Consider the following 20,547-nt stretch of genomic DNA (forward strand, 5'->3'; position numbering starts at 1 on the left):
CAGCCCTATCAATAATGTGTAGCTAAATTTTGAATGGGTCTGTCTAGCTATTCAATTGTATTAAAATTTAGTACTGACCTTATTTAATGTGTTTCAACGGCATGAAAATGATCTTCATTACAGCATATGAATCACATTTTCGATCTTGTGTATTTTTCTTGTATTCTTTTTTTGAAAGCCAATTTTTAATTATTTGAAAAGAAAAAAAAAACAAATGTAATAATACCATTTATCTAATTAAAGTTAGAACATACAGAATTTGGAAAAAAAAAAAAAGAGAAAAAAAAAACCCTTCAATATATATAAAAAAGTCATTACAATATATATTTTTTTTTTTAAAAAAAAGAGTTCTTAGAAAAGGCTGATATACATTCTTTAAAAAGGATTATTTCACAAATACACAAAAATAATAAAAAAAAAATTACAAAATACAATTTTATGGAATTTTAAATATTTTTACGATTTTTTTTATTTTATTTACAGAAAATACGGTCTTTTAATGTTGTACTCTTGTTAATTTATTGTTGATTTTTTGTTATCTATATATTATTTTTTGTTGTTGTTTTAATGTTATTTTTATGTTACTTTTATATAGTTTTCTTGTTGTTTTCATGTTGTTTCTTTGAAAAACCAAACGTAAAAATATAATTTTTTTACGAAAAATAATTTATGTAATTATTCATTTTTTAAAATAGCAAGGCTGATGAACAACTGTAACTTTGTTTGGGAAGAATAAAAACATAGAATATGAATGTGAATAGAAATAGAAATAGAAAATAGAAAATAGAAATAGAATAAAATTTAAAATGTATAAAAAAAAATTGATAAAAAAATTATTAAATTTTTTCTCATGCAGTCTTTCTTTATATTTGAAATAGAATAGTCATTCTACCAAAATGGTAGAAAAATCATTCTATTAGAATGACATTTTAATACTTTAATAATCAACTAAACAAAATAATAGAATGAAAATTATTTCATTTCTATTTTATTCCATTTCATTACCTCTAACCAAAAGCTACTTTATTATTCATTTTTTTTTTTAAAATAAAGCGTTCGATAGAAAGGAAAATTAGACCTCTCGGTCATTACAAATGATAGTATCAGGTATCGAGGAGGGCTCCACAAAACCTGAGATGTTCTGGGCAAATGTCCAATTAGCCACGTTATGGGTAGCAAAATTACAACAACGAGAAATAAACGAAAAATTACAGGATAAAAAGTTTTTAGAGAGTTGATTACATAATTAAACATAATTATCAATATTCCAAATAGATTGAAGACCTTTCAGTGCTTTGATAACCAATTCTGAATCACTCTCCACCAAAATATAGTTGTGGTTCTTGAGTCTAGCCGAGTCCAAAGTAAGATGACACGCCGCCGCCTCACCAATTAGAGGATCTTTGAAGTTGAGCTTGGTAACAGCAGCCCACACAACAATTCCAGAGTGATCCCTAGCCAGAGCCGCAATGCACATAGAATCTCTACCAACCTTTGCATCACAGTTAATTTTGACCCAATCTTCATGCAAAGGGTTCCAAGCGGGATTTGCCATCGGAGACGTCGGGGGGAGTAAGCAGGAAACATAATCTGTATAACAATGAGAAATAGAGGCAATGGTCATTGCAATGTTACTCGGGTAAAAGTTATGTACTTTGTCATTACGAGTTTTCCATATCGTGTCAACGACGATTGAAGCATAAAGGAATAGCTTGTCAAAGTTCACCCAATTTGACTTCAAGTTCCAAAGAAATTTAACCCAATCTCAAATTCGACCACTAGAATCAGGGATCGGGAATACCCCCAAGGGGAGGACCTCCAAAAATAGTAACCAAAATTACAATAGAGGAACAAGTGTTTCATCGATTCCGCAGTCTCTCAACACATCAGGCATAAGCCGGAAAAGCCACTTTATTATTCAATTAATGTTATAGGTCGAGATAAGTAAAATAAAATAAAATATGACGTTAGGTGTAATACATCACAATATGACGTTCTCTTAAATAAATAAATAAATATAACATTAATGATATTTCTGTGTTGTTGGGATCGGTTGTGTTAATTAATTGAATATTTAAGAGAAAGTGGGCCTCAAAAATTAATAATTTAATGAAAATCCATAAAAAAAAATTATGGTTTTTCAAAATTTAATTATGTAATATAAAATAAAATAAAAATCCTCAAAATTAATATACATTTTGTTATTTTGAATAAACCCTTGGTTAATAACTTTTTATTTCATTTTACTTTAGATTGTTTTTTTATTTGCTTTTAATGCATTTTTTTTATATTATTGTAATTTTTTTAGCAATGAACAAAACTTTCATTGAAAAATAATATGAGATTAATACATAATGAAAAAATAATAGAGAAATCATCAAACTAGTTCATTATCTACCCTAAGTGTGTGCACTACTAATTTATGATTATAAACATAAATTAAGGATGCGTTAGAAAAATTAGTAAGTAAACTAGTAATATTCTCTAACAAAAATCTTAAAAATTCAATACAAATAAAAGATCTTGTAAAAACAAAAACAAGTTGTCAATCTTAAAAAATAAGAAGAAAGCCATGCATTAGAGATCAATCCAACACCATCACCATAAAAAATTTGAATAAATGTGAATGTCTCCACTAAAACTTAATTAATGCTTTAATGCTATATCAAAGTTGCTATCTGAAATTAGTTAGGGGCTTTGCTAAATTGAGTTGGTTTCTGATAGTTAGCTACTGTTGTAACTAACTCATTCTTGTATTTGTGTATAAAAAAAAAGACTTTATTCGTTTTCTTTCTCTGTAATGATTGAATGAATAAACTCTGCCTTTTCTATCTCTCTATTTTCTTCCTCTTCTTCCTAAAATGATATCACAGCCATGTTAATCATGGTGCTCTGTTATTCGTTTCGTTTATGATTACTGGTTTTTCTCTTGAATCTCTTGTTGTCCATGGCGCGAGGAAGGATAAACACTCGAAGCCAGACGACTCAAGGGACTACTTTTGAGGATTTAAATCCCTTCTCTGTTCTTGAACCTAATTCCAGATCTCATAACGATCCTAATCGTGATTCGTATTATCCCTCCAACAATGATCATCCTAGTGCCAATTTTGTCCTTAAAATTCTTACTGAAAGTGATAATTATCACTCATGGAAGCGTACAATGACAATTGCTTTGCTTGCGAGAAATAAGATGCAATTCGTCAATAGAAAGCTTACTCAACCTGATGAGGATGATGAAGACTATGATGCTTGGAATCGATGCAACAACCTTGTCGTCTCGTGGTAACTTCACTCTATATCACAAGAAATTTGTGAAAGTATAATGTACATGAATGTTGCAGCTGATTTCTAGGATGATCTTCAACAAAGGTTTAGACAAAGGAACGCTCCAAGGATTTTTCAAGCTAACAGATCAATGCAGCTACTGAATCAAGGTGCTATGGATGTTACTACCTATTTAACTCGAAGAAAAGTCCTATGGGACTTAATTCAAGAGTATAGACCACTGCCTCATTGTCAATGTGGTGCTATGAAAATCATACAAGGATATCAAGAGGAAGACAAGGTCCTTGAGTTTTTGATAGGATTGAATGAGTCTTACAACAATGTAAGATCTCATATCCTAATGCAAGAACCACTTCCTATGATCAACAGAGCCTATGCTTCTATTATACAAGAAAAAAAGACAAAGAGAGATTTGTTCTAACAACTCTGAAACCAGCAAAGACTCTAATACTCTTACTGTTGGAACTTCTAATGATCAATTTGCTAGAAACTCCAATTTCAACAGATCTAAAGTCACTTGTTCTCACTGTGGAATTCTTGGTCATACCATGTCCAAGTGCTATAAGATTTATAGATATCCACCAGGACATAAATACTATTCAAGATTTCCAGCTCGAGATTCTTGTGCTTCACAAATTGGGAAAGCTACTGCTAAATTCTTAGGACCTCAACAAAGCCAGAGTAATCAAGTGGATCAGCCTAGAGAGAATGATCAAGATCTCATTGCTAGCCTTACTGTGCAATGTCAGAAATTACTGAGCATGTTGTCTCAGAAAAATTCAGATCAGTCCTCCTCTCAACCTAATGCAGATCAGCCACTTGTGTCCCATTTCTCTGGTAAGACCAATTTTATTCATAATAAGAAATGAATTATTGACACAGGTGCTACACACCATGTGGCCCTGACTTATCTTTGTTTGTTGATATTGTCAAAAATCCCTCTCAATCTTATGTTAAGTTACCAGATCGTAGAAATGTGGCTGTTGTTTGCACTGGTTCCATTCACTTGACTGATAAAATTGTGCTGAAAAATGTGCTGTGTGTTCCCACTTTTGAAACCTATCTTTTGTCTGTTATTGCCCTAAAAAAATCTGCTTCCCGCTCTTTTTTTTTTTACCCTAATCATTGTACTATACAGGGCATTATGAGGACTCAGCAGATTGGGATGGGTGAAAGGATAGGAAATCTTTACTACTTGAAACTGCCTCAGGAAACCAGTCCTCCTGCTGCTGTTTTTTCAATTTTAGATTCTAAGATTTGTGATGAAACATTGTGGCACTATAGATTAGGCCACCCCTCTTGTATCAAGTCTCATCCTTTAAATAAGAAATTAAAATTCAATCATTACCCTGGCAATCATTTCCATTGTTATATTTGCCATTATGCCAAACAAAGAAAATTGCCCTTCATTTCTAATCATAACATTGCTAAACATTGTTTTAATCTTATCCATGTTGATATTTGGGGACCCTTCAATGTCTTATCTGTTGAGGGTTTTAAATATTTCATTACTATTGTGGATGATAGCTCTATGCTTACTTAGGTGCATTTCATTAAGCATAAATCTGATGCTCAAATAGTGATACCACAATTTATTCAGCTCATTAAAAATCAATTCAACATCATTATTAAGAGTGTCAGATCCGATAATGCCAATGAACTTCAGTTTCTAAATTTGTTTAAAGACCTAGGCATCATTCATTATCACTCTTGTGTTCATAGACCACAACAAAATTCTGCTGTGGAAAAAAAATACCAACATCTCCTTAATGTTGCTAGAGCTTTACTTTTTCAATCCTATATTCCTCTTACATATTGGAGTGATTGTGTTGCTACTGCAACATATCTCATAAATAGAACCCCAACACCTAATCTGAAAAATAAATGTCCTTATGAAATATTGTATCATAAACAACCACATTATGATCATTAAAAATCCTTTGGCTATTTGGCATATGGCTCCACTCTTGCTATTTCTAGGTCTAAATTCTCACCAAGATCAGCCCCATGCGTTTTCATTGATATCCACTAGGTATGAAGGCTTATAAACTTCTTGATCTCAATACTAATAGAGTTTTTTTGTAGTAGAGATGTTCAATTTCATGAGCATATTTTTTCTTTCCTTAATACTTCTCCACCTGTTGATTATGACAGTTTTTTCCAGCTTCCTATTGGTTTTACACCAGTTGCTACTTCTTCCCCCATCACACCGAAAATTCCAACCACAAACCAGATTCCTACTGATTTTACACCAACTGTTATTTCTCCCAGTTCTGTCATCCCTCATCTTCCCATATCCCAGCCTCAAAATGCTCCTACAAATCATGCCCCATACTCTACTACAAGACCTATTCGAAACATTCATAAGCCTTCCTACTTGAATGATTATCATTATTTTTTGACTAATTGCACTAATGATGTTTTTTCTCAAGATCTTGATCAGGGAGCTTTGTATCCCCTCTCCAAGGTCATTGATTACTCTCGGCTCTCTCCAACATATTGAGCTCTTGTTTTATCCATTTCCAAGCTTACTAAACCTTCTTCCTATGATCAAGCTCATGGCATCCCTGAATGGGATAATGCCATGGATAATGAAATCATAGCTCTGGAAGCCAATGACACTTGGGTCATTGTTTCTCTTCCTGCTCATCAACATGCAATCGGGTGTAAGTGGGTTTACAAAATCAAATTCAATGTTGATGGCAGTTGGAACGTCCCCGCTTCAAGCCTCTATTGGGCCCTTACACCCACGGAATCATGGCTCTTATACACGAGTACATCACTCTGGCTGCTTCATGGAATGATGACTGACCCTACAGACCAACACGAGTATTTTTAGCGTGCTTTGTCCTCACTCGCATGCTTCTTGGGAAAACTTCCCAGTAGGTCACCCATCCTAAAATTACTCCAAGCCAAGCACGCTTAACCGTGGAGTTCTTTCGAGATGGGCTACCGAAAAACAAGATGCACCTTGTTGATATAGGTACTACCAATCAATCCATTTAAGCTCTCTTCAACTATCTAGTCCCATACCTACACAGTCAGAATCATCACACTTGACCTTCCCTAGATGATGTGGGATTGTACAGCTTACCCAGTATTTTCCCTTATGGATCACAGGACTACTGACTGTCACAATCACCCCCCTTACGGGGTCCGACGTCCTCGTCAACCACACTTTCGGTTGGGTCAAGGCTCTGATACAATTTTGTAACATCCCGCTTCAAGTCTCCATTGGAACTTTACACCCACGGAATAATGACTCTTATACACGAGTACGTCACTGTGGCTGCTTCAATGGAGAATTGAGAATAGAAACTCTCATGGAGGAAATAAATTATCATGTGTATAGGGGAAATTATTTTTTCAAAGTATTTTACCAATGTAGTTATTAAATGGTAAGTTTAACATGTATTAAATTGTATCTCATAAATTTTCATGTCAAACATCTATTAGTAAAATTGGACCGAAATTTTTAATTTAATAATTTTGATAGTTGAAAGTTTTTAATAAACTAAAAGTTTAGGAAGCTACATATCAAAGTTTGGGAATAAAATTATAGGGGTTTTACAAAAATACTAGATTTTAGGTAAAAGTTTACAATTTTATTGTCACACATAAATTTTACAAAAATACTGTCTTTTTGTAAAACAGTCGTAAAATAACAAAATAGAACAATTAAAACAACAATGGAACAAATAAAAAATAATCGTGGAACAACAGTGAAAACTTAACACAATACACAGTATTTTTGAAAAAAAAAAATACAGTATATTTAAAAAAAATTCGCTCCACAGTATAAAAGTAAAAAAGTTAAAAATTTAAATATGTAGTGTAAAAATTCCTACTATTTTTTAATTAGCTTAAAACAAAAAAGGTAAAACTCGATATGGCAGGTACCATATAGCATTGGGATTATTTCAAAATTACACAAAAATGACAAACAAATTATAAAAATGCGAGTTGTAAAGAATTTTCAATATTTTTAATGGTTTTTTAAATTTTATGTACAGATTGTACTCGATGTTTTTATGTTATTTTTCTATTGTATTCTTATTATTTTATTGTTGTTTTGTTGTTGGTTTTTGTTATTTATATAATATTTTTAGGAATTTTTTTATTTTTACACTTTCAAGCAGTTTTTTTTATATTTTTACAGAAATTAACATAACAACTCACATAACAACTAATGGAGCAACTTAAATCGTAACCGAAATCTACATAGCAACCAATATAAAAACTACCAGAGCAAATAAAACCGTAAATTTGAAAAAAATATAAAAAAAATGGTATATGAGATAATTTTTCTTATTTTTTTATGTTATTTTAATATTATTTAGATATAATTTTCATGTTATTTTTATGTGGTTATCTTATTATTTATAAAAATATAAATAAAAAAAAATTAAAAGCAAAAGTGTAAAATTCTTACCAAAAATAATACTTGTCTAAATTTCCCAATAGCATTTGTCATCTACAAACACATGATGGTAGAACCATTCAAGATGGAGGTGGGCCTGGGCCTTGATTTGATTACTTGGATCAAACTCAAGTTTCTTTCACACATCAATCTCATGGGCATGCAATCAATTTTTGTAAGAACCTCACAAACTACTTAATGAGAATGGGCTAGATACAAAATGACTTAGTTATAAATTTGAAATAAAATACAAAATTACTTTAAATTTAAAGTTAGTTAATGTTCTTTTAAAAAAAATTGAAAAATAACTAAATATAATAAATTAACTAATAAAAATTATAAAAATATATTTATTATACATTATTTTTTTAATATATATAATAATTAAATTAAGTTATATAATTTTTGTAGTATTGTATTTATTATATTATAATAAAAATGAATAAATAATTAAATATGTTAGATTATTAAATATATACAACATTATTTAATATATCAAATTACTGAAAATTAATATATTGTGGTAATAAAATTATATACCACAAAAAATTATAATAATACTAAATTAATACTCAAAAAATATGTATATCATGCTAACAAAATTGTATATACTACTATTAAAATATGTATACATACCAAAAAAATTATATATAATAAAATAAAAACTAAATATTATCTTAAATAAATAATATAATATAGACAACAAAAACTATATACCATACAACAAAACATATATACTTACAATAAAAAATAAAATAAAATAATATAATATTATTAAAAAAAATTATATATACCATATTAACAAAATTATAAACAACCATAAAATAATTATGTCATACTTATAAAATTATATATATCACCTTTATATATAATAAAAAAAATATTATACAATAAAATTTATAGACTATATAACAAAAAATATATACTTTACAATTAAAATAGTATATATAATAACAACAGATAAAAATAAAAATATATAGGATGCTAATAAAATTATATATCATGTTTACAAAAGTACAGTCAAAAATAGATCTTAAATATTATTTAAAAAATGATATACCGTATAACAAAAAATACATATACCATTCACCAAAACATATATACTAACAATAATAATAATAATAAAATTATAAATTACTAATATATATGTGTATACTATACTAACCAAATTATATATCACAATTAAAATTTATATACCATCACAATGAAATTATATACTACCATTATATAATGTATATAATTAAATATTATTTTAAAAAAATATATCATACAATTAAAATATATAAAAATAATAATTAAATATATGTAGCATGCCAATAACATTATATACATATATTAAAATGTTTGTATTATGCTAACAAAATTATATACCACTATTATACATAGAAAAATAAAAAATAAATATCATCTAAGAATAATAATATACTATACAACAAAACAGAAATATATTATACAACAAAATTTATATACCAACAACCTACAACAACTCATAAAAAATTAAAAAAAATCCACATAACGTTCAAATAAAAAGATTTTAACGAAACTAATATGGATATACCATTATCTTTCAGTAATTTAATTCTAAAAAATGAAAAAAGCAATAAAAAATAATATAAATAATAAATAATCTAAAATGATCATTTTGCTACAAGTTTTAAAATGAGAATATTTACTAACATAGTCGTATAATTTAAGATCATTTACTAATATAGTCATATAATTTAGGGTCATTTACTATAATTTTCCCATAATTTTCATTTCCTTTAATAATAAAATGTATTTGTACAATTATTTATTAACTTCAGCTTCTTATACCAATTTGTCTTGATATTTTATTAATTCTTCTAGCATAGATGTACTTATTGTTAATAAATTGATAAAAGTATTATTCTGGTAGATAATTCTTCTGTAAAGTATAATATCCCAACAGTTTATTAATAGATTGGTCAAATATAAAACAATAATTGCATACTCTAAACAGACATAATGATTAAAATTTTAAAAAGAGTAAAATAAATATAATACTTGTTCTGTCCACATATTCTTTCTACTTAAATCAATTAATTTTCTGCCTTATAATTTTGTCTTCTTCTTTTTTAGAGAGAAAAATAAAAAAAAAATTAATCAATAGGTAAATAAAAAAAAATCCATAAACTTATTCAAAAAGTGTAATCAATCAAAATAGATAAAACATATCCTTTACAATAAAAGAAAAAAAAAATTATGACTACACCTTCAATTAAAAGGCCAATAATAAGTATGAATATGTAACAAATTACACATCAATAACTACTAACCACATATCTTCTAACAAAATTAAAAATAACAATCCAAATTATTCAAAATATATATAACAATCCTAAGGAAGGATAAATTCACATTACTATTCCCTTGCTAGTATTAACTCATTCCAATACATTCATAATTTATAATTAAGAGTATTTTTTTCAAAAGATAATTAAGAGTATTTAGTCTTATTAAACCTTTAGGTGGCGTTTGGTTGGGAGGAATAAAAATATAAGAATATGAATGAGAATGAGAATAGGAATAGGAATTAAATGGAATAAAATTTAAAATGCATAAAAAAAATAGATAAAAAAATCATTAAATTTTTTCTCTTGTTACATTGGAATGTTATTTTCTTTCTTTTTAAAATATAATAGTCATTCCACCAAAATGGTGGAAAGAACATTCTATTGGAATATCATTCCAATACTTTAATGGCATGTTTACTAATAAGTAATGGGAATCAATAGTAAGGTAATCAATCCCTTACATTTGTTTACTTGCATTATTAAAATTAGGAAAGGGAGAAGTTGATTAAATAAGGGAGAAAAGAAAGGGAGAATTTTGTAAGGAATGCCATTAAGGGTAATGAATTTTTATTATTTTTATTTTATTTTTTAATATTAAATATATAATGACAATTTTATCCTTTAAAATATGTCTTGTAAAATAACTACCATATAATATAGTTTAACTCAAAAGGGCAATTTAGTCAATTTAAGCATTCCGATTACGTTTCCTAATAAAGTAAACAAGATAAATCACAACTATTCTATTTCTAAAAAATTTTAGTAAACAACATATTACAAATATTGATTTCGATTATTTTTCATTTATTCCGTTACATTTCTCCATTAATTTATTTCGATTCTGATTACGGTATAGTAAACGTGCCATAAAATACAACCAAATAAATGAATGAAATAAAAATTGTTTCATTTCCATTCTATTCTATTTCATTACCTCCAATCAAACCCCACCATCTATTTTAGTTTTCCTTTTTATTTATAATTTAGAGTATTTAGTTTTATTAAACCTTTAATTGAGATAGTTTTTACGAGTTTCTTTCTTATATATATAAAACCTTTAATTACTTTAGATGATTGTGTTATTTCAACTATTACCACTTTCAAATTTTACCTTCAATTTTTTTTATAGGTTGAGATGTAAAATAATTCTAATTTTAAAAACTAAATCACTTTTAATACTTTTGTAAGTAAAATTAATAATTTTAATATGTAATAATTAAAAAATTATATAAAAAATTTAAAAATTATATATGTGGATCGAATACAGAGTAGGTAGTATCACTTCCGATCCTACCCTAAACTCACTTCATCTCATTAGACGGGTAATTCTCGCCCCATTCGGGAAATTTTCCCATCACTAGACAAAGACATTCCCCGAAGGCCAATTGACAGTTGGCTTGGCGCCTTTTAAACCATATAATAAACTTTTATTAAATCATAATTAAACACGGTCATATAGTGGACTGCCGTGTATTACACTGTGACTAGTCAAAGCACGTGGTTCCTACGTGGCAGAATTTGATTGGGAAAAGACATAAATATGAACCAATAAGAACTTGAGGCAGAAAACCGTTGACTTGATTAGAGAAAGACTTTGGCAGAGAGAGAGTGCTCTATTATTTTTTGCTTCTTTAAGGAAAACAGGTTAGAGGCCATTTTTTTTTTTCTGGGCTTAGTTCTTTTTCCAGTAAAATTTTGCTCTTTTCCCGGAAAATCAAGTATGGGCAAAGGTTTTTGAACTGCTGACTTGTTATGCCAGGTCAGCTTCTCTCTCTCTCTTAGTATGTTAGTCTGTTTTTTGTTGCTGAGAATTTAATTGGGAAAGTACAGAAATTTAGAGTACTTACTTAAATCATGTTTGGTGTCTGAGAAAGTTAGAGGAGAAAAAGAAAAGAAAAATGTTTTTGTTCTTATGATATAATCAAATTTTCTGTTTTGGATAAGAAAATGGAACCACTTATTAGAGTTTGAAACTGGGGTTTTAGAATACTAAAATCAAAGTGTTTTGATCTTATCCTTTTTCTGAAATCGATAGCAAAATATGGTGATGATGATTAGTTGTCTATTTAGTCATAGCAAAATTGAGTTTTTCTTTTATTAATTGCAAATTTCTATTTATTTATGGTTATATTTTGATTTGAGTTTTGTTTTTTTTTTTTTTTATCACCAGAAATTTTTGGTGTTGAATTGTAGTTCAAATATAAATCAAAGGGACATTTTTTAAATCATCAATCTTCATCAAGAACATGGCAACAGATATGATGATTAGTGCTGCAGTGATTCCAGTTTCTGAGTTACTTTCTCATATTGTCCTTAGTTTATTTGACACTGCACAATTAGCCAAAAAAGTTGTATTTCAGAAAGAAAACTTTATTACATTCTCAACACACTTAGAGAAAACAGCAACCATCTTGAAAGAAATTTCGAAACAAAATCTTGACCATTCAGAGAGCTTAAAAAGTGCTTTGGTGATTTTGAACCGAGAATTGAAAGCTGCTAAGCAGCTAATTGAAGATTGCAGAGAAAGGCATAAACTTTATCTTTTACTCAATTGCAGGAAGATTGTAAAGTGTTTAGATGACAGTACTAAGGAGATTAGTCGAGCTCTAAGCCTAATCTCGTTAGCCTCTTTGGATGTGTCATTGTCAATAAATGACAGGCTTAGTGAGTTGTGCAAGAGTATGTTGGAGGCTGAATACCAGGCAGCTGTGTTGGAGGAAGAAATTTTGGGGAAGATCGAGTTAGGAATACAAGAAAGGAATGGTAACCGCTCGTATGCAAATAATTTGTTGTTTCAAATTGCTGAGGCTCTTGGTTTATCTACTGAGAAATCTGCATTGAAGAAGGAGTACGAAAAGTTCAAACGTGAGATAGAAAATGCCAATGTGAGGAAAGAACAGGAGGAATCTTTACAAATGGAGCAAATCATAACATTGCTTGAAAATGCTGATGCTACAACATCATCTGAGGAGAAAGAGAAGAAGTATCTTGAGAGGAGAAACTCTTTAGGCAATCAACATTTGTTGCCACTCAAGGGATTTTATTGTAGCATCACTCATCAAGTTATGGTAGATCCGGTGGAAACCTCTTCTGGACAAACGTTCGAAAGAAGTGCAATCGAAAAATGGCTTGCAGAAGGGAACAATTTCTGTCCCTTAACAAAGGTTCCCCTTGATGCTGCAGCACTACGACCCAACAAAACTCTTAGGCAATCCATTGAAGAATGGAGAGACAGAAACAATATCATTACCATTGTCAATATTAAACCCCAACTCCAATCAACTCAAGAGGAAGAAGTTCTTGAGGCCTTAAGCATGCTGCACAAGTTGTGCATGGATAAAGAGCTGCATCGAGACTGGGCAACGCTGGAGGACTGCATATCAGTTCTTATTGGACTTCTTAGTGCAAAAAATCGAGAAATAAGAAGGGAGGTTCTTGTAATCCTATCCATCCTAGCAAAGGACAGTGAAGATAAAAGGGTAAGTACAAATACATTTTATTTATAGAAAAGTGGACTGAATATGCTTAAGCTATTTGCATATAATGTGATAATAGTTCTCGTACATCAGTTTGAAAGATGGAGCTGACATTTTTTCTTTCTTTCTTTCTTTCAATATGTATTTTTGGCAGGAAAAAATAACTAGAGTAGACGGTGCACTTCAATTTATCGTTCGCTCACTTGCTCGTCAATCTGAGGAAAGTAAGGTAGCATTGCATCTGTTATTGGAATTATCCACAAGTAATGTTGCACTAGATTTGATAGGAAATGCTCAAGGCTGCATACTTCTCCTAGTGACTATGTTAAGCAGTGAAGATAACCAAGTTGCCACAGAAGCTCTTCAGCTTTTAGAGATTTTGTCACTGCAAAATAGCAATGTTAAGCAAATGGCGAAAGCAAATTATTTTAAGCCATTATTGCAACTTCTTTCTTCAGGTACGCCGAACATGTGAAAAATATTTTGGAAAGAAATTCTGACACCATTGTTGAGTTTGAAATGTCTAAACCTGGCTCAGCTTAGTATATATTTTGTTTTGGATAATTGTTAATTCTTGCTGATTATGCAGGACCTGATGATGTTAGAATGAGAATGGCTGAAACTTTAGCCGAAATAGAATTGACTGATCACAGCAAACTAGTCATTGTTAAAGATGGAGGACTGCAACCACTTATTGAAATGCTTGCACAAGGTGATTTGGAGGCAAAGAAAGTGGCTATCAAATCTCTCCTGCAACTCTCCAGTTTACCTCAAAACGGTCTGCAAATGATCAAAGAAGGTGCAGTTGGACCGCTGTTTGAAGTTCTTTATAGCCACGGTTTGCAGTTACCAGCTTTGCGTGAACAGGCAGCCGCCACAATTACGTTTCTTTCCATATCAACTGCCAGGCAAGAATCTGAGGGTGAACAGGTCTCGCTGTTGGAGTCAGAGGATGACATTTTTAAATTTTTCTCCCTCATTTCTTTTACAGGGCCCGAAATAAAGGGAAGCATCCTCAAAACTTTTCACACTTTGTGTCAGATTCCTTCTGGTTTAGACATCAGAATGAAGTTGAGACAGGTATCAATTGTTATATTTCTCTGAACTAATTTAGCTATATTTCCTTTTCTCTTTCTCTCTTTTTACAATGCTTGACAACATGGTTACTTATAATGGATTTTATTATTTGTGTTATGCAGCTTTCTGCTGTCCAAGTCTTGGTTCCACTATGTGAGGCCGAGCACCACTCAGTTCGAGCAAATGCAGTGAAGTTGTTCTTTTGCTTGACGAAAGATGCTGACGATCACAGCACCTTCTTGGAGCATGTCAATCAAAGATGCATTGAAACCTTGCTCAGAATCATCGAAACTTCAAGTGATGTGGAAGAGATTGGTGCTGCAATGGGTATTATAGCTTATCTTCCGAGGAATCTAGAGATGAATCAGTGGCTTTTAGAGGCTGAGGCCCTTAGAATAATTTACACTTGTCTCAACAATGTGAATAGAGATGCCTCTTACAAAAGTCAGGTAATAGGGAATGTTGTTAGAGCTCTATGCCGCTTCACAGTTTCAACGAACCAAGAATGGCAGCATAGAGTAGCCGAAGCTGGTCTCATACAAGTGCTCGTACGACTTTTAGCTTCTGAAAATTCTATTACAAAACAAAATGCAGCCATAGCTCTTAAGCAGCTTTCAGAAAGTTCAAAAAACCTCAGCAAGCCAATTAAGAAACGCGGGGCTTTTCTATGCTGCTTTTCTTCACCCGAAATTGGTTGTCCTGCTCACATGGGCAGTTGTGGAATCCAGTCTTCGTTCTGCATTTTGGAGGCTAATGCTGTTGATCCACTTGTGAGAATGCTTGGTGAACCAGATCTTGAAACAAGTGAAGCTGCTCTTGATGCACTTTTGACATTAATCGATTCTCAAAAACCACAGAATGGCAGCAAGTTTCTTCATAATGCTAATGCCATTACAGCAATTATAAAGTTGTTGAGCTTTGATTCTGTTAGATTGCAGTTGAAATGTCTAAAGGGTTTGGAGATGATATTTCAACTAGACGAGTTAAAGCGCACCTATGGAGCCTCGGTGCAAATGCCACTCGTCGACATTGCTCAAAAGAAAGCTAGCGACACAAAGGAGATCAAATCTCTAGCTGCAAAACTACTCTCTCAATTGGGAGTTTTGGGTGTTCAATCTTCGTTTTTCTAATTGATATTGCCCTACACTTTAAGTCAGGGTCAATGTTTCCATGATTGTTATAGAAGCAAACACTAGACAGCTTATGATTATGAAACGCATATTCTTTGTTTGTACAGTGTGGAAAACCACAGATTCTATCTTCAGTTGTTGTATGTGTAAAAAGCTTGAATTTTTCTCATATTTGTATAGATAATATTGCAGAGGAAGAGTTTTCTTCCAGAAGAGAAAATTTATATAAACTGATCAACAGTAAACAGATATGGTTGAGTAATGATTGAGAAACTATTTACAGCCATAGAAAATAAACATATTATAGTGTCTAAAGACTAAGAAGAAGAAAAGAAACCGAAATTAATATCATCAGTATGCCGGACAACCATCCATAACAATCCCTTTGGCAGTTGGACAATCAGCCAAAGGACAGCCCTCTGGGTTGTTTCCCCACCAAGAGAGACTAATGTTTCGAGATCCAAGACAAAGGAATATCAATATTGTCATGAAAGCTGTTCCAGCATCCAGACCACCAGAAAGGACGTAGTTCGACCTCTGCCACAATCGCGGATAGTACCTGTACACCACATATCCAGAGAGAAACCCGACAAAGATCCAACTAGTGAAGTTGACTGCAGAAGCTGGAGGCATCATTGATGTTGAACCGAGTAAGACTGGCATGTGAATGAGCCTAATCCAGCCGTGTTGTGGAAAAGCCTTGTGTGCAATCCAAACTATGAGTGGGGCAATGGCTCCAACAAGGAAAAACCAGTTCACCATGCCGTACTCTCCAAGGTCTCCAAAGATTCTGCGTGGTCCAACAAGCCCCCAGATGACTGATGCATCGTAGAAAACTCGGTCCATTGGACAAGTCCAAGGGCTGTCACTTGGCAGCATGGAGGTGTCACAAAGGTTGGGGATGTACCCCATCAGCCACCATGCTGTTGCTGTGTATACTATCACCGATACGATAGTTCCCACAACCTGCAATACAAAAGCTTATTAGTTTTCAGATACAACTTTGTTTTTCACTTCGAGAGAATAAACTTCAAAGACACAAAATCTTGACCTGTGCCATGAACATTGATCTTGGTGGAATCTTCATGTAATGTCCAAGCTTGAAATCAGCTAGAAAGGTTAGCGCTTGAGCCATACTGATGTACCCATAGACCTTGAAGCACATGTTTGCAACAGGGTATTCAGGATACAAGTACCCAATTACGTACTCAGTAATGACATTCAAACCAGGTTGCTGTCAAAGATGCATAAAAAGGAAAATCAGTAATTAAATAAGTGTATAGACATGAGCATACAATAACAAAGTTTGATATTTTATACCTGGTTTGTAGTTGCTTGGATGATACCGATGGGAAGAGTGAATATAATGGCAAGAGCACAAGCAAGCAACACTCCCCACCATGGAAGCTGGAGTGACTCCTTGTAGTACTCGCAGGCGAAGATGATAAGAGCAATGTTTACCACAAGAATGACATAAAACCACCATGTGGGCACTGCTTTATAACTCTTCATAAGCCTAGAGTGTATATCAGCTTTGTTCTTGCCACGAAAAGCCCTGGTGCTTTGATTCCACAAGTCCCTGCAAGAAAAGTTTCAAATCAATTAAAACTACTTCCATCATGATTCTCTAGCAGGAAAAGGAAGTTGATTGAGTACTCTACATACCTTCCATTGAAAAGCAAAACATGTACAAGTGTAGCAGAAAGAGTAGCAAATCCAAGACCATAAGTCATTGCAAAGAAAGTACTCAAATTTATAGGTCCAGTCTTTGCATATGTAGATCTATCTAGTTGGAAATTTTTATCAATGATGCTCAAGATGTCGTATTTCGTACCATTCGACATGAAAAGGGAGCTGGAATATATTGGAAAGTTCTTGGCATTGTAGATATTGAGAAAATAAGTGATTGGAGTCATCACATACATTACTAACACAAATCCAACTGCAATATTTGCAGTGGCAAACCAAGGACTAGCTAAAGGACTTCCAAGGTAAGAAGAAATGGTAGACCAATCAATCCCAAAAGAACCAACACCAAGACCTTTTAGTCCAGAACCCAATTGTTGGACCAAGACAGACTTAGGAGCAAGCCAACAGACCCAAGAGAATGATGTCAACATTAAGAAAAAGTAGCCTGGAATGATGTAATAGGCAAAACTGCAGACCAAGGCCAGAATGAAGTACTGGGTTCTAGTGGTTTCACCTTTAACTCTTTTGTCCTTCTCATGAAGAGCTCTGCATAATTAAAACATCATATTAGGGGCTTGAAAAGAAAGACTATTACATTCTAATTTCTAATTCAAAAGTATGTACCTGAATAAGGAGACTTGAACCAAATTAGAAGGCCACCACATTTCACCTGGTTCAACCAGATATCTTCTAAAAATCCCAGCCCAACCAAACCCCAATACCTGTAGTTATATTAAATATTGTAAGGATTAATTTTTTAACCCTCTAAGCAGGACAACATTATTGGACAAAACAAAGCTCACAACTCCATAAATAATAATAATAATTACTGAAAACATTAGTAATTTAACAGATTCTTGATTCTTTTAAGGTCCCACTAAGATTCAAAACTCATTCTAAACATGGAAAAAGAAATGCCATTTAATAATTTTATAAAGGTCAACAGTAGTAACATAAAGACAAGATTCAAAAGATAGAAAGAAAGAACACTCAACAAGAAAGAAAGAATTCATAGAGAGAGAGAGAGAGAGAGAGAGAGAGAGAGAGAGAGAGAGAGAGAGAGAGAGAGAGAGAGAGAGACCTGAGTGGTGAGCATGACAATGAAGGCAGGCAAAATAGTGAGACTCCTCTTATACAAAAGTTTAACAGCAGTCAATATATGAGCAGCATAAACAGTCCCAGCTCCAGAATTTGCAAAAATGGTGATCAAAACATGTTCTTTAATATTAAAAGGACCTGGATTCATAGTAAACTCAAAAGGGGTGCCTTGAAATATAGCCCTAGTGGGAAGAGACTTAGCCATTAGATGACCAAGTGGCACAACAGCAATCTGAGCAGAAATCGATGTAATCATCAATGGTTGAGTCCTGTACCAAAAAAACTGGTTGATAAACGATAACACCACACATGCAGTCAAACCCAAAACCCACATACGAAAAGTCAGAACTGGCATTGTTGGGTCATCCGTTTTAGGCACCGTTAAATCCACTTGTTTAACCACACACTCATCATCATCATCCTTGTCTACGGACCTAGACTCGTCCACCATTGTTGCAGAGCTTCAAGGAAAAGGAGAAAAGAACCAGAACCCAGAGAAAAAATATGGGATCTGGGAAACAGTCTGAATGAATCTCACCACAATATTGGTTTGTATGCGTGTATATATATATATATATACACAGAATACTATACAGTCGGGGTTTAAAAAGGTAGTAAGGAATTCTAATTTAAGCAAATAATAATAATTAATTGAGTAAAAACCGTGATTATATGCCAGCCAAGTTCTTGATAAATATTTAATTTTTTAAAAAGAAAAATCAGAATATAATATTAAAAAATTATATAAATGTAATTTTCTTTTTCAAAATAAAAGAGTAACTAATATTTGTTAGCAGTTGGGTTTATTAAATATAATGTATATAAGAAAATAAAAAATAAAATATCGAAGTATGTATAAGGGTATAATATTAGAAAATACGTAAATATTATTTTGGATCCCGTGTTTTGCAAAAGTTATAAATTGGACCCTTGTTAAATGACAAAATGGACCCTGTATTTTCTAAAATAGTAAAAATAGAACTCTGAGCTTAATTTTTGACAACTTTTTTTTAATACAACTAACTTGAAGACAATACTTAATACGAACAGATACAAAAAATATAAACAGTTTTGTCATAGCACTTTTAGATCGGATTATAATTAAATTTTATTTTGAGAAAAAATCAATTCAGGGTCCTATTTGTACTATTTTAGAAAATACAATGTCCATTTTATCATTTAACAAAATACAAGGTCCAATTGATAACTTTTGTAAAACAGAAGGTCCAAAATAGTATTTACCCTTAAAAAATCATATAAATATTTATTTTTTTTTTCAAAATAAAAAAGTAACTAAGGATAGTGAACAGTTGGGATATTTGATAATTCAAATGGTTTTTTTTAAGTGATAATTCAAATGGTTTTACTATAAGATTTATATATATATTTACAAAAAAAAAAATCAGGATATAATATTAAAAACTCAGATAATTTTTTTTTTCAAAACAACATACAATAGTAACTAATTTTAGCTAGCAGTTGGGATTATTGATAATTCCACTAAAAAAAGAAAAAAGAAAAAAGGTAGATGGTTATATCTAATGTATATCCTTTAAAAATTACATTATTGTTATATAGTTAATGGTTAAAACGTAAATGATTTTGAGCATTTATTTTTTAATTTGAGAAATACTTTTATTATTTTTGTTAAACCATCACATTCACATGGTTGCTATTATATTTTTGGTATCAGTGGTTAATAAATTTTTTTTGAATTTTCATTAAAAAAATATGAAATGGTTAGATGAGAAATATTTATTTTTATTCTATCTATATAAAATAAAATCTATATAAAATGTGGCGAAATGGTTAGATGAAAAAATTATTAAGTAACTTTTTTTTAAAGTTTTTTATTCAAATATTCTATTGTTTAATAGAATATTATTTTTTAATTTTATAATCAATTTTTCTACTGGATTTTTAGAGTATGTTTGGTATTGTTTTCTGTTTTTTGTTTTAAAAAATTGTTTTTAGAAATGAGAACAAAAACTAGTTTTTGAAGTTTTTAAAACACAAGTCACGTTTGGTTAGTGATTTTTAAAAACAATATGGACCAA

General features: G+C 31.3%; 3 protein-coding genes across 4 annotated transcripts; 2 read left to right on the forward strand and 1 right to left on the reverse strand.

Annotated features, from left to right (window-relative positions):
* The first annotated feature begins 2,690 nt into the window (after positions 1-2,690).
* LOC133038535 (uncharacterized) lies at positions 2,691-4,629 on the forward strand. The gene is made up of 2 exons (XM_061116701.1): positions 2,691-4,122; positions 4,424-4,629. Exons 1-2 carry the CDS (start codon positions 3,660-3,662, stop codon positions 4,456-4,458), a joined length of 498 nt encoding a protein of 165 aa, XP_060972684.1. The 5' UTR covers positions 2,691-3,659; the 3' UTR covers positions 4,459-4,629.
* A 6,838-nt stretch (positions 4,630-11,467) lies between these two features.
* LOC115715911 (U-box domain-containing protein 43) lies at positions 11,468-15,923 on the forward strand. 2 transcript variants are annotated; one of them, XM_030644585.2, is made up of 5 exons: positions 11,468-11,779; positions 12,191-13,499; positions 13,651-13,954; positions 14,086-14,576; positions 14,696-15,923. In XM_030644585.2, exons 2-5 carry the CDS (start codon positions 12,267-12,269, stop codon positions 15,701-15,703), a joined length of 3,036 nt encoding a protein of 1,011 aa, XP_030500445.2. In that variant the 5' UTR covers positions 11,468-11,779; positions 12,191-12,266; the 3' UTR covers positions 15,704-15,923. The 2 variants fall into 2 exon arrangements, with proteins under 2 accessions (XP_030500445.2, XP_030500446.2); XM_030644586.2 differs by having other exon boundaries at positions 11,592-11,779; positions 12,578-13,499.
* LOC115715912 (oligopeptide transporter 9) lies at positions 15,890-19,236 on the reverse strand. The gene is made up of 6 exons (XM_030644587.2): positions 18,474-19,236; positions 18,017-18,114; positions 17,369-17,938; positions 17,024-17,282; positions 16,755-16,937; positions 15,890-16,669 (listed from the first exon to the last, which is right to left on the reverse strand). Exons 1-6 carry the CDS (start codon positions 18,939-18,941, stop codon positions 16,055-16,057), a joined length of 2,193 nt encoding a protein of 730 aa, XP_030500447.1. The 5' UTR covers positions 18,942-19,236; the 3' UTR covers positions 15,890-16,054.
* Between the last annotated feature and the right edge of the window lie 1,311 nt (positions 19,237-20,547).

The sequence above is a fragment of the Cannabis sativa genome, chromosome 5, assembly GCF_029168945.1.
Source record: "Cannabis sativa cultivar Pink pepper isolate KNU-18-1 chromosome 5, ASM2916894v1, whole genome shotgun sequence".
NCBI classification, from domain to species: Eukaryota; Viridiplantae; Streptophyta; class Magnoliopsida; order Rosales; family Cannabaceae; genus Cannabis; species Cannabis sativa.